Source organism: Lontra canadensis, unplaced genomic scaffold, assembly GCF_010015895.1.
Source record: "Lontra canadensis isolate GAN:19392208 unplaced genomic scaffold, GSC_riverotter_1.0 scaffold7, whole genome shotgun sequence".
Lineage (NCBI taxonomy): Eukaryota > Metazoa > Chordata > Mammalia > Carnivora > Mustelidae > Lontra > Lontra canadensis.
In genome coordinates, this window is record NW_022631001.1 from 24,998,898 (window position 1) to 25,012,518 (window position 13,621).

The window sequence follows — 13,621 nt, forward strand, 5'->3', positions numbered from 1 at the left end:
AAAGAATAAAAAGAAAGAAGTAGGAAAGAGGAGATGATGAAGGAAATAAGATAAAAGATCAGTTTAAAATTTATTTAAATGTAAAAGTTATTTAAATTTAAAAGAATTGATTTAATTATTTTTTATGATTTCCTTCTCTCCAACTTCTCTAGTTTCTTCCCTTTAGATCTCTGGATCTCCTAATAGTTAGGTGTTGGATCGTAGGGTGAAGGAAATCATCAAAGAAGCAATACAATTTCCCAGAACTTAAGCATACATATGTTTATATTGAAAACTCTATCAAGTATAGTCAGTACAATGAATAAAAAGAAAAATACATCATCATGAAATTTCAAAACACTGGGTAGAATGAGAATATTGTGGAAGCTTCCAGAGAGAATTAACAGGTCATATACAAAGGCATTGGATTTCTCAAAAGCAATATGGGAAGCTAGAAGAAAGTGAAAGAATGACTTACATTCTGAGAGGAAATGATTTTCCACTGAGAATTCTGTACCCAGTCAAAAGTAACTATCAGATATGAAGGTAGAAGAAACCAAAAGATATTTTCAGAAATGCAGCATCTCAGAAGATTTATTTTCTATGTATGCTATCTCAGGAAACTTGGTGTTTGATATATCAACATGGGATGGAAGAGAAAAAGGAAGGCATGGATCAGGAAACAAGGGAATCCAATATAAAAGAGAAAAGTGGGTTGAAACCCCAGAATGGTGGTAAAGAGATATTTCAGGACGACAGCTATTCAGGAGGCCTAGAGACTAGAGTCACCAGATTGGAACCAGAGGGTGGAGGTCTCCAAAGGGATGTTTTATAGTAAAGGTAAAATGCAGACAATATTTTATCTGATATTTTTGACAATATTAAAAGGAGCCTTAATGTTACATTAGAATATTTGGAACTGAAATGGGGAAAAGGACATTAAAACCAAGCAAATTAAAACTGAGCAACTATTAATTCCAGAAAAAATGGGAATTCTAGTCGTCCAAGAAAGGCCATGCAGTCATAATACATTATGTGGCTTAGCTGTGAAAATCATTTTAACAATGTAAACTTGACTATAAATGTTTTAAAAGCATTTATCTTGAAATTATTTCAGATTTACAGGTAGTTGCAAAGATAGTGCAGAGAGGTCCTATATGCCCTTTACCTGGTTTCCCCCAATGGTTAGATCTTATATAACTATAATACAGTATCAAAACCAGGAAAATGATATTGGTGTAATGTGCATTTATAGTTCTGTGCCATTTTATCACATGTAGATTTGGGTAACCACCGCCACAGTGAAGATACAGAATATTCCGTTACTCCAAAGATTTCCTTCCTGGTATCCCTTTATAGTCATAGCACCCACTACCCCCAACTCTTGGTAACCACTAATTTGTTTTCTATCTGTGTAATTTTGTCATTTCAAAATAAATATATAATTGGAATCATACAGCATATGGCCTTTTTTTTTCCACTCAGCATAATGCCCTTGAGATCTGTCCAAGTGGTTGTATATATCAATAGTTTACTCCTTTTGATTGCTGAGAAATATTCCATGGTATGGGTATCTCTTAAATATTAACTAAAAATTGTGATGTGACTATGTTAGTGGAAGGGGTAGTGTGTATACATATGTATGGATAGTTGTGGAGGTGATGATCATGTTATACAGAAAGATAATAGTGACTAAAATTGACAGCTCCCCCCAAATAAAATAAATAACCAGTAAATAAGCATGGGGTTTTTTGTTTTGGGGTTTTTTTTGGGGGGGGGTGAAATACAGAGATAAATGCCAAGAGAAAGAGCTAAAAGTTGAAAGTCATTACCCTTGGGAAGGGGCAATCAGGAGTAAGGTACGGGGCTGCTACTTTTTGGTTATAAGCTTTATAGTACTACTTACCTAGGAAGTTGAAGGTCTATTACCATACATAGAAATAAGGCCTAGAGAATGAGGGATCCTAGGTTTTAGAATGAATATCTACAGAAGCTGAGACTCCAGCTCTGGCTCTCCGACTCTCACCAATGCTCCAGCCTGCCTTAGAGTGTTCGCTGATGATGTTCATACAAGTGAGTACTTGTGCTTCCAACAGGGCCTTCTCGGTATTTTTTATGTTGGTCATTACAGCCTCTGCATTTGGGACACCACGAAGGGCCTGGCATAGCAGCAAGCAAGAGTCCTGATGACCCATTTCCTGGGTAGCTGATGCTGTGTTAATAAATTACCATAAAACTGCTTTCTGAAGGCCAGCTTGATAGCTTTGCTGTGTTTTGTTTTGTTTTCCCTTTTGACGGACTAGGGATAGCTCTTATATAGGAATTGCATGGATAGTTGAATGGATGGATGGATGGATGGGTGGGTGGGTGGATGGTTAGATAGATAATGTTTAAAAATCAGTTGTTGGCCCCACACAAAATAGTCCTATCATAAAAGAGGGTATTCACAGCCTAGGCATGGGAATCAGAGAACGTGAATGCAAGCTGTTTATCCACTACTTACTTTTTTTTTTCTCCCTCCTATGGCAAGGTAGTTTACTTCTTTTCTAAGCTGCAATTTAAGCTTCCTTGAGAATTCCCTCTTTGGCATCTTCCTTAGACTCTAGCACTCCTCAATTTCTTGTGCTCCAGGTAGCTCTTTGGGTCACTTCTGCAAATGATTTATTGCTCATCCATCATATGTGAGAATTTTATTCTCAGTGAGGAATCCTATTGTCTAGTGCTGGAGAATCATTTTTTGCCCTCAGGTATCAACTACAAGATTCAACCTAAGGTGAAGGCTTCGGTATGAGTCAGTGCCCTAGTGGTTTACTTCAAATACTAGGTTATCCCCTTTTCATTGCTATTACCATTAAAGCATTCTTGTCCACAGGCATTAGCGGCAAGCTCCTTTGGTTTTCTTTGCTTACTGGTGAGGCTGCTTTGTGTTTGTGAAAGACTGATTTCCTAGTTCTGAAGATGAAAATAAGAGCTGTCATTTGCCAGCAGAGCAAACGTCATGACCAGGTATTAGCAAAAATAAGAGCAGAGCTTTATTTTTATCTCTTGCCACCCCTGGGCTCATGGAGAAGAAAAGGGAGGGTCCTTTTTTTTTTTTAAAGATTTTATTTATTTATTTGACAGGATGAGAGATCACAAGTAGGCAGAGAGGCAGGCAGAGAGAGAAGAGGAAGTAGGCTCCCTGCTGAGCAGAGAGCCCAATGTGGGGCTCCATCCCAGGACCCTGTGATCATGAACTGAGCCAGAGACAGAGGCTTAACCCGCTGAGCCATCCAGGCGCCCCAAAGGGAGGTTTCTTTAACCTGGTCAAGTGTTCAGGATCTCGAGGTGGTTAGGGGTATGTGTGTCTCAGTGTTGTTGTCCCTGAGGAGCAATGCCTTCAGAGAGTTCCACAGGTGTTGCAACAACAGTCCAGACAAGAGTAGGGAGTCCCTATCCTGTTATTCCGACTGTTCTTGGAGAGGGGGCCATGGCTCCTACTGAGAGCCACAAAAATAGGCTGGGTTGCACATGCAGAAAAAGCCACCAACCCTTTCAAATTATACTACTAAAATCCATCTTATTATTAAAATAATAACTACCATAATAAAATTTTAATCAGCTCATTTGTAACTTGGAACTTACTGTTTTCAAACAATTTAAGAAACAGTCTTCTAGACCAAAAGACCTTGCTGTTAAGGTAGTATTTGCTGGGAGGTCTCAGGCTTGTGAGGTGGTTTTGTGGGAACCATTGCCAGTAATGGTTTTTTCACCTCGTTATTTTAGTTGTCTTTGGGTGCAGGAATAGATGTTTGACAGTAGTGTGAAATAATGTGTAAGCCCATCTCTTCTTTTTCATGGCCTTGACACCTGATAAGAGGACAAAGCCTTTGGGCAGAATATGTAGGGAGCCTCTTTGATGTTCTGAATTCTATAAAGGGACTGTTTCTTTTTAGACAGGGCATCCTTTGGTGACAGGCTTGATCATCCTTCCATTTATGAGTTATGGTTCCAAAAAACATTTTGAGACGACTGCTAAAGAAACTAGGTCAAATAAGGTATGATTTATGAAATGCACCATTAATGAGTCAATAAGAAAGTCAGTTCTGTCTTTCTGTGTCCTGAAATTCTAAAGAGGTTAATTACAGGAAGGCCTTCAAACCATATGTTCCTTTGTCTTGGAAACATTCCCATTTTTGCATAATATGCTTGCTATGTGACTGTACCTAGTTAATACAGTATTCAGTATCAACACTTATTCCTTGAGTTCTTTTGTTTTATATCTGAAGTTGTTTAAAGCTGGCTTTAAAATAGTATTTAAATTATAATTTTAAGAGGTGGTTTACTGTTATGCTACTCTCACTGATCTATGATTAACTGTACCAGTATTGCTTCAAAAATCTATCCTCTGGTCCTTCTGCATTCTCCACTGTGTTCATTCTGTTCCAGCCACACTCATTGTCTCTCAGTTCCTCTGAGAGGAGAGATGAGAGCAGCATGTTGGATGCTTTTCTGCCTCAGTGCCTTTGCCCATGCTGTTCCTTTCCCTAACCGATAACCTTGTGGCTAACAGCTCTTCTGTTATGGCTTGTTTAAATGTCACCACCTTGGAGTGTCCTTTCTTGACTTGCAAGTCTCAAGAAAATCTCTCTTTCCTTTTTCATGAGCATCTTTTACAAGTTGTAATTATAGGATGTATTCAGCTGTCCTACCTGCCCTTCCTCACTTTCCTCCTTTAGAGTATAAACTCTGTGAGGACAAGGGCAGTGACTGAGTGGTTCACTGTTAGATTATCAGTGACTAAAACAATGTCTTGGGTGTGCTATATAATAGGAATTCATAACAAATATTTGTTGGAAGCTTGAATGAATGATGAATGAAGGATTCTTTCTAGGGAGTATCCAAGAGAACCAGGCAAAAGCTGAATGGCCATTTTTGACTTAGCCTTGGAAGTCACATAGCATTACTTCCACTGCATACTATTGGTTGGGTCAGTCGAGCTCAGATTCATGAGGAGGAGAATTAAGCTTTAATTCTTGATGTGTTGTGGCAATCTTTGGGAGACATAATCTGTCACCAGGACATTGTTTCTAGCTGGTACTTGATATCTTTTCTGAGAAATGGATACAGCGTTATTATAGGCATGTATACTACTGTCTAAAATCCCTGGATGACACTCGTGGAGGATGGAGAGGCAGAGATTCATACCCTGCTTCTGTCACTTACTAGAGAGAGCAAAAGAAAACCTATCAAAAAAATTTAAGCAGTTTCTTTATTCAGTCAGGCTTTCAACAAATGTGTTTTGAGTACTACTATGTGCCAAGACATTGACATTGTATTAGACACTGAGAATACAAGATTGAATTAGATAGCTTTTGCTCCTGTCCCCAAAACACACAGCCAGTAAGTGGAATCACTGGGACTCCCCACTCTTTCCCCTAACCTCACTTAAAAAAATTTTTTAAGGGGGCACCTGGGTGGCTCAGTGGGTTAAACCGCTGCCTTTGGCTCAGGTCATGATCTCAGGGTCCTGGGATCGAGTCCCGCATCGGGCTCTCTGCTCAGCCGGGAGCCTGTTTCTCTCTCTCTCTGTCTGCCTCTCCATCTGCTTGTGATTTCTCTCTGTCAAATAAATAAATAAAATCTTTAAAAAAAAAATTTTTTTTTTAAGACTTTGAGGCGCCTGGGTGGCTGAGTGGGTTAAAGCCTCCGCCTTCAGCTCAGGTCATGATCCCAGGGTCCTGGGATGGAGCCCCACATCGGGCTCTCTGCTCAGCAGGGAGCCTGCTTCCCTTCCTCTCTCTCTGCCTGCCTCTCTGCCTACCTGTGATCTCTGTCTGTCAAATAAATAAATAAAATATTTAAAAAAATTTTTTTAAGACTTTATTTTCTTAAAATAGTTTCACGTTTACAACTAAATTTGAGAGGGAGGTTCAGAGATTTCCCATATACCCCCTTCCCTCACTCATGAATAGTCTCCTCCTTTACCAATAGCACTTATAAGAATGGTACATTTTTTGCCAAAGGTGAAATTACATTGATACATTATAATCACACGAAGTCCATACTTTCCCTTAGAGTTCACTCTTTGTGTTGTATATTCTTGGGTTTAGACAAATATATAATGACATAGCTATCATTATATCATACAGAATATTTCACTGTCCTCACAAGGAAGGAAAGTGACAAGGTCTAATCCCTCTTAACCTCTGGCAACCATTGATCTTTTTATTGTCTCCATAGTTTTGCCTTCTCCAGAATGTCATATAGTTGGAATCATACAGTATGTAGCCTTTTATGATAGGCTTTTTTCACTTCATAATATGCATTTAAGTTTCATCCATGTCTTTTCATAGCTCAGTTCTTTTTAACACTGAATAATAGTCCATTGCCTGGATGTACTACAATTTATTCATCTATTGGAGGATATTTTGGGTTCTTCGAAGTTTTGGCAATTATGAATAAAGCTGCCTATAAATATCCTTTTGTAGGTTTTTGTGTGGATATACATTTTTACTTCCTTTGGATAAATACTAAGCAGTATGATTGCTAGATCACATGGTAAGAATATGTTTGGTTTTGAAGGAGACTGCAAAACTGTCTTCCAAAGTGGCTGTATACTCTTTTACATTCCCATCAGAAATATATTAGAGTTCTTGTTGCTCTACATCCTTATCAGCATTTGGTATTGTCAGTGTTTTAGATTTTGGCCACTCTAGTAATTGTGTAGTGGTATCTCATCATTGTTTTAATTTGCATTTCCCTGATGACTTATGATGTGAGGCATCTTTTCACATGCTTACTTGCATAAGCAAGGTGCCTGTTAAGGTCTTTGGGCCATTAAATTTTTTTAAATTTTTTATTTATTTACTTTTTTTTTTTTTTTTCTTTAAAGAGAGAGAGTGAGCTTTGTGCATATATGTGAACAGGGGTGGGGAGAGGGACAGAGGAAGAGGGAAAGATGGCATAGTGCTATTTCTAGGGAAATTTAAGCATTTCCTTCTTTTATTTTTTTTTAAAAAGATTTAATTTATTTATTTGACAGACAGAGATCACAAGTAGGCAGAGAGGCAGGCAGAGAGAGAGAGAGGAAGGGAAGTAGGCTCCCTGCTGAGCAGAGAGCCCGATGCGGGGCCACATGCCAGGACCCTGGGACCATGACCAGAGCCGAAGGCAGAAGGCTTTAACCCACTGAGCCACCCAGGCGCCCAGAAAGAAAGAATCTTAAGCAGACTCCATGCCCAGTGTGGAGACTGATCTCACTCTCCTGAGATCTTCAAGAATCAGATACTTAACTAACTGAGCCACCCAGGCGCCCCTACTGGGTTGTTTTATTCTGTTATCGTTGAATTTTAAGAGTTCTTTGTATATTTTAGTCAACATCCTTTATCAGATGTGTCTTTTGCAAATATTTTTTTCCCAATCTGTGGCTTTTTTTCTGTGATCAGTTGAGATAACTCACTACTGGTGGCTTGTCTTCTGATTCTTTTCATACTGTCTTTTGTAGAGCAGCAGTTTTAATTTTAATGAGGTTCAGCTTATCAGCTTTTTTTTTATGAGTCATATCTTTGATGTTGTAGATAAAAAAGCATCACTGTACTCAAGATCATGTAGGTTTTCTTCTGTGTTCTCTTCTAGGAGTTGTATACTTTTGTGTTTCATATGTAAGTCTGTGATCCATTTTCTGTTAATTTCTGTGAAAGATGTAAGGTCTGTATCTGATGATGATGATGATGATTTTGCATATGACTGCCTAGTTTTTCTGCACCATTTGTTGAAGAGACTGTCTTTGCTCCATTGTATTGCCTTTGCTCCTTGATCAGAGATCAATCAACTGTATTTATGTGGCTTTATTTCTGGCCTATCTCTTCTGTTCCATTGTTCTATTTGTCATTTTTTTCCACCAGTACTACACTGTCATGATTACTATAGTTTTGTAGTAAGTTTTGATGTCAGGTGGCATCAGTCCTACAACTACTGTGTTGTATTGGCTATTCTGGGTCTTTTGCCCTTCCATATAAACTTTAGAATCAATTTGTTGTTATCCATAGGATAACTTGCTGGGATTTTTCTTTGGATTGTATTGAATCTATAGATCAAGTTGGGGACAACCGACATCCTGACAATATTGAGTCTTTCTATCCAGTAATATGGAATATCCACTTATTTAGTTCTTTTATTACATTCATCAGACTTTGTAGTTTTCCTTAAGTAGGTCTTATATATATTTTGTTAGATTTATACCTAGATATTTCCTTTTTAGGGGTGCTGATGTAGATGGTATTGTATTTTTAATTTCAGATTCCACTTCCTCTTTGTTAATCTGCAGAAAAGCAGTTTACTTGTATTGTGCAACCTTGTTGTATCCTACAACCTTGCTGTTACTATATATTAGTTTCAGGAGTTTGTTGTTGTTGTTGTTCATTCTTTTGGATTTTCTGTGTAGATGATCATTTAATCTGTGAACAAAGTCAGTTTTATGTTTTCCTTCCCAATCTGTATACCTTTGATTTCCTTTTTCTTGCCTTATTGCATTGTCAAGGACTTCTGGTATGATTTTGAAGATTTCTAGAGGGGACATCATTGCCTTGTTACTGATTTTAGTGGGAAAAGTTGGAATTTCTCACTATGCAGTGTTTAAGCTGTAGTTTTTTGTAGACAACATTTATTTATTTATTTATTTATTTATTTATTGACTGACAGAGTATGTGTGTGAGGGGTGGGGAGGGACAGAGGGAAAAAGAGAGAATCTTGAGTAGACTCCATGCCCAGTGTGGAGCCCAATAGGGGGCTCTACCTCATGACCCTGAGATCATGACCTGAGCCAAAATCAAGAGCCAGATGCTTAATTGACTGAGCCACCTAGGCACCCCATAGACAGCCTTTATTAAAGTTGAGACTGTTCCCCTATCTTAACTAGGTTATTGAAAATTTTTATCATGAATGGATATTGGATTTTGTTAAATGCTTCTTCTGCACCTGTTGATATGATCATGTAATTTTTCTTTTTAGTCTGTTGATATGATGGATTATCTTAATTGATTTTTGAATGTTGAACCACCCTTGCATACTTGGGACAAATCCCTCTTGGTCATGGTGTATAATTCTTTTTATACTCTTTAAGAATCCATTTGCTAGGGGTGCCTGGGTGGCTCAGTGGGTTAAAGCCTCTGCCTTCAGCTCAGGTCATGATTCCAGGGTCCTGGGATCGAGCCCCGCGTCGGGCTGTCAGCTCATCGGGGAGCCTGCTTCCTCCTCTCTCTGCCTGCTTCTCTGCCTACTTGTGATCTCTGTCTGTCAGATGGATGGATAGAATCTTTGAAAAAAAAACAAAAAAGAATCCATTTGCTAATATTTTGTTGAACATTTTTGCATCTGTGTTCATGAGAGAGATTGGTTTATATTTTTCTTTTCTTGTAATATCTCTGTCTAGTTTTGGTATTTGGGTAATGCTGGTCTTACAGAATGAGTTAGGAAGTATTCCCTCTGCCTCTATCCTCTGAAAGACATTGCAGAGAATTGATATAGTTGTTTCCTTAAATGTTTGGTAGAATTACCCCCATCCTGTGAATCCATCCTGGCCTGCTGCTTTCTGTTTTAGAAGATTATTGATTATTGATTTGATAGAGGTCTGTTCATATCATCTCTTTCTTCTGGTGTGTGTTTTGGCAGATGGTGTCCTTCAAGGAATTGGTTTTTTCATCTAGAGTTGTTTATAGTATTTTTCATTATCCTTTGAATTTCTGGGGGATCTGTAGTGATGTCCCCTCTTTCTTTCTTTCTTTTTTTTTTTTTTTTGAAAAGTTAAAAACTCCTTAATTTTTTATTCCTGGTACCACTACCACAATTTACAGGGCAATATACCTGATGTAATGAAAAGAAAAAGAAAAAGACAAAGCTACAACAGATAAAAGACCTCAGGAATGTACATCTAATTGACACTACATTGCATTAATCAATAGCTGCACTTTTTGCAAACTGTGGCTATGACAGTCCTGAACAAGAAGGGTTTCCTGTTTAAGCTGCAGTAACTTTTCTGACTATGGATCATCGTTCTTTCTGTGGCAGATTTTTACAGTTCCTCTAATGCATTTGGGACGACTGTCTCAAAGTAACCTGCAGCTTTCCTGACAACTCCTCGCTCTCCTGCTAAGAACTGTAGCCCTTTTCTTCTGAAAAAATTTTAGAACCTTCTACTACCATATCCACCACTTCCACCACCAGAGCCATAACCACCACCATAGGGACTGCCCAAGCTTCTTCCACCAAAACTGCCCCCCTTCATGGGTCCATAATTTGATTGCTGTTGTCCTCTATAATTTCCAAAATCATTATAGTTCCACCACCACCATAGTTACCTCCAAAATTTCCTCCTTCACTGTAACCATCATATCCTCCATCACCACCTCCATATCCACCTCCTTGGTTTCCATATCCTGGTCCACCACCACCATAGCCTCCTCTACTACTGTAACCAGGACCACCACCATAGTTGCCACCATCACCTCCTCTGTAACTACCTCTGCTGCCACCACCACCACCACCACCATAGCCTCCTCTTCCACCAAAGTTTCTACCACAGCCAAAGTTACCACCACCTCCAAAGTTTCCTCCACGACCCATGAAGTTGCCAGATCCACCTCCATGACCTCTTTGTGATCCAGCAGACTGCATTTCTTGTTTAGAAATGGCCTTTTTCACTTCACAATTATGCCCATTAATAGTGTGGTATTTCTGAACAACAATTTTATCAACTGTATCATGATCATCAAACGTTACAAAAGCAAATCCTCTCTTTTTTCCACTCTGCCTGTCTTCCATAACTTCTGTGGTTTCAATCTTGCCATACTTTTCAAAGTAGACTCTCAAATTATACTCTTCTGTATCTTCTTTAATACCACCAACAAAAATTTTCTTCACTGTTAGATGGGCACCAGGCTTTACAGAATCCTCTCTAGAAACAGCTCTCTTTGGTTCCACTACATGCCCATCAACCTTGTGTGGTTGGGCACACATTGCTGCATCCACCTCTTCAACACAAGAGTAAGTCACAAAACCAAAACCCCTGGAACGTTTTGTTTGGGGGTCTCTCATCACCACACAATCTGTAAGTTTACCCCATTTTTCAAAATCTTCTCTTAAACTATCATCTGTAGTTTCAAAGCTCAAACCACCAATAAACAGTTTTCTCAACTGCTCTGGTTCCTTTGGATCATGGCCCTCCATTTTGAGACCGGGATGTCCCCTCTTTCATTTCTGATATTAGTCTTTTGTGTCTTCTCTCTTTTTTTCTTAGTATCAGTTTTATTGATCTTTTTAAAGAACCAGCTTTTGGTTTCATTGATATTCTTTATTGATTTCCTGCTTTCAATTTTGGTGATTTCTGCTCTAATTCTTATTATTTCTTCTGATTATTTTGTATTTATTTTGCTCTTCTTTTTCTAGTGTCCTAAGACCCGCTGCCTTTTTTATAGGCGTTTACTATTAAGTTATGACCCATGCTGAAAGGAATGGTTCCAAATCTTCTAATACTGTAATTGACTCTAACATGAGCAATATATACTTCCTATATTATGTTGAAGTTTTAGTGTCTGCCTTCATGTTCAAAAACACTCAAGGTGATATTAGGTATTTCAGAAAAATTATTGGTATCCCTGAGCCAAAACCAAGTTTGTGCAGTATGTAAGATACTTACAAGTTGTTGTTTTTCCCTGATCTTCTTTAGGAACAGAAATATTTATTTCTGAAGAAATGTACCCTCAGAGAAATAATAATGGGCAGGCATAATCCATCATGACCTATATAATAAGACTTTTCCTTCCTAAATAAACTGTGTCTTTTAACTGTTAATATATAGCATCTATTTCTGTTGAATTTAGAAATCTATGAATTGAAATAGCAAAAAGAGCAATAGCCTGTAGTCATCAGGTAGCCTGGGTTCTAGACTACCTGCTTGAGGCATAAGGGTACAGAGATTGGGATGGACAGAGACTATTTACTACTCAGCTGCTTAAGAAAGAAAGGTATATGGGGTGCCTGGGTAGCTCAGGTGGTTCAGCATCTGACTCTTGATTTTGGCTCCAGTCATGATCTTGGGGTAATGGGATTGAGCCCCGTGTTGGGCACTGTGCTCAGTGTGGCACCTGCTTCTGCTTGGATTTCCCTCTCTCCCTCTCCTTCTGCCTTTAACCCTCCTCTCCCTCTCTCAAAAAAAAAAAAAAAGGAAAAAAAAAGTATGTGGACTCAGTGACCTTAAAGGTGCCTTACAATCTAAATGTTCTGCACCTGCATGTTCTTGTGTCTTCTAAGCTCCCATAGCAATCCGTATTTATTTTTTAAGTAATTTATTAGTATACTTGTAATTATTTATTCCATATTGATCTTCCCCACTGGGCAATAAACTCCATGAGGGCAGAAATCATGTGTTTATTCATTGCCAGGTACATGGAAGGCACTTAATAAATATTTCTGGATGAATGAATAAAGGGTTTTCTACCATGCAGACATTCTTACTCTTTAAAGTATCAGAGGCCCATTGATACATTCATAGACTCAGTAGACATTTACTGCTAGGCACAGACTCAGGTGGCTTTTCCCTGGCAAACACTAAACTACTTTCTTTCTCTGTGGATTTGCGTGTTCCAGGTTTCGGCAAGTTATTTAACCTTTCTTTGCCTCAATTTCTCATCACAAAGTGGGGACAGGAATATGATCAGGAAATATGATCAGTAATACGATCAGGAAAAGAGTTCATGTATAGGCTTTAGAATTGTGTCTGAAACAGAGTAAATGCTATGTATTGATTGTTGCTATGTTCTATTATGTTTAAAATTATTGCGATCCTATTTTGTTCCCTTTATAGCACTTAGCATAGGACTAAACACACGTCAGGCACATTCCTAGAATTTCCTAAGGCTCCACTATGTGCAGGCACTGTTTTAAGAGATGTTCAGTATGAATGAAAATACTGTCCCTGCTCTCAAACCATTCACAATCTCATGGCAGAGCTAGATATATGGAGTATATAAGTATACAAATATATATATAAACATACACATATATATACACATATTTATTCCATATTGCTCTTCCCCACTGGGCAATAAACTCCATGAAGGCAGGAATCCTGTCTGTATATTATATGTGAATATATGTATATTTATATATATATAAGGATAATAAAGTGGGGTTAGTGCTACTACTGGGTGTTATATGTAAATAATCATGGAACACTACATCAAAAACTAATGATGTACTGTATGGTGACTAACATAACAAAGAAAGTGGGATTAGTGCTATATTAGAAGTAAATACAGTATGGTATAGGAGCAGAAAGGAAGGAGAAATTCACTTTGAATGACTGCAGTGTTCTTCACATTTATCTCATTTAATTATCAGGCCAGCTCTGTGAGTTCGAGATTCTTAGTCACACTATTATGAATGTGGAATCTAATGGTCAGTGTTAAATAACTTGCCCACAGTTAGGTAGATAATAAATAGTTGCTGGGACTTAAACCTGAATCTGACCAGTTGGAAAAACTACTTGTACTATTTCTTTCTTTCTTTTTTTTTTTTTTTAAGATTTTATTTATTTATTTGACAGAGAGAGAGATCACAAGTAGGTAGAGAGGCAGGCAGAGAGAGAGGGGGAAGCAGGCTCCCT

General features: G+C 38.2%; 2 protein-coding genes across 6 annotated transcripts in view; one reads left to right on the plus strand and one right to left on the minus strand.

The window, feature by feature from the left end:
• The window catches only part of FAM168A (family with sequence similarity 168 member A), a 199,644-nt gene that overhangs the window by 79,116 nt on the left and 106,907 nt on the right, over positions 1 to 13,621 (plus strand). The window lies entirely within an intron of this gene.
• Positions 9,776 to 11,189, minus strand: LOC116865082 (heterogeneous nuclear ribonucleoprotein A3-like). The gene is given in 2 exon segments (XM_032853138.1): positions 9,776 to 10,296; positions 10,299 to 11,189. Coding segments are annotated over 2 exon segments (1,041 nt in total). The 5' UTR covers positions 11,185 to 11,189; the 3' UTR covers positions 9,776 to 10,141.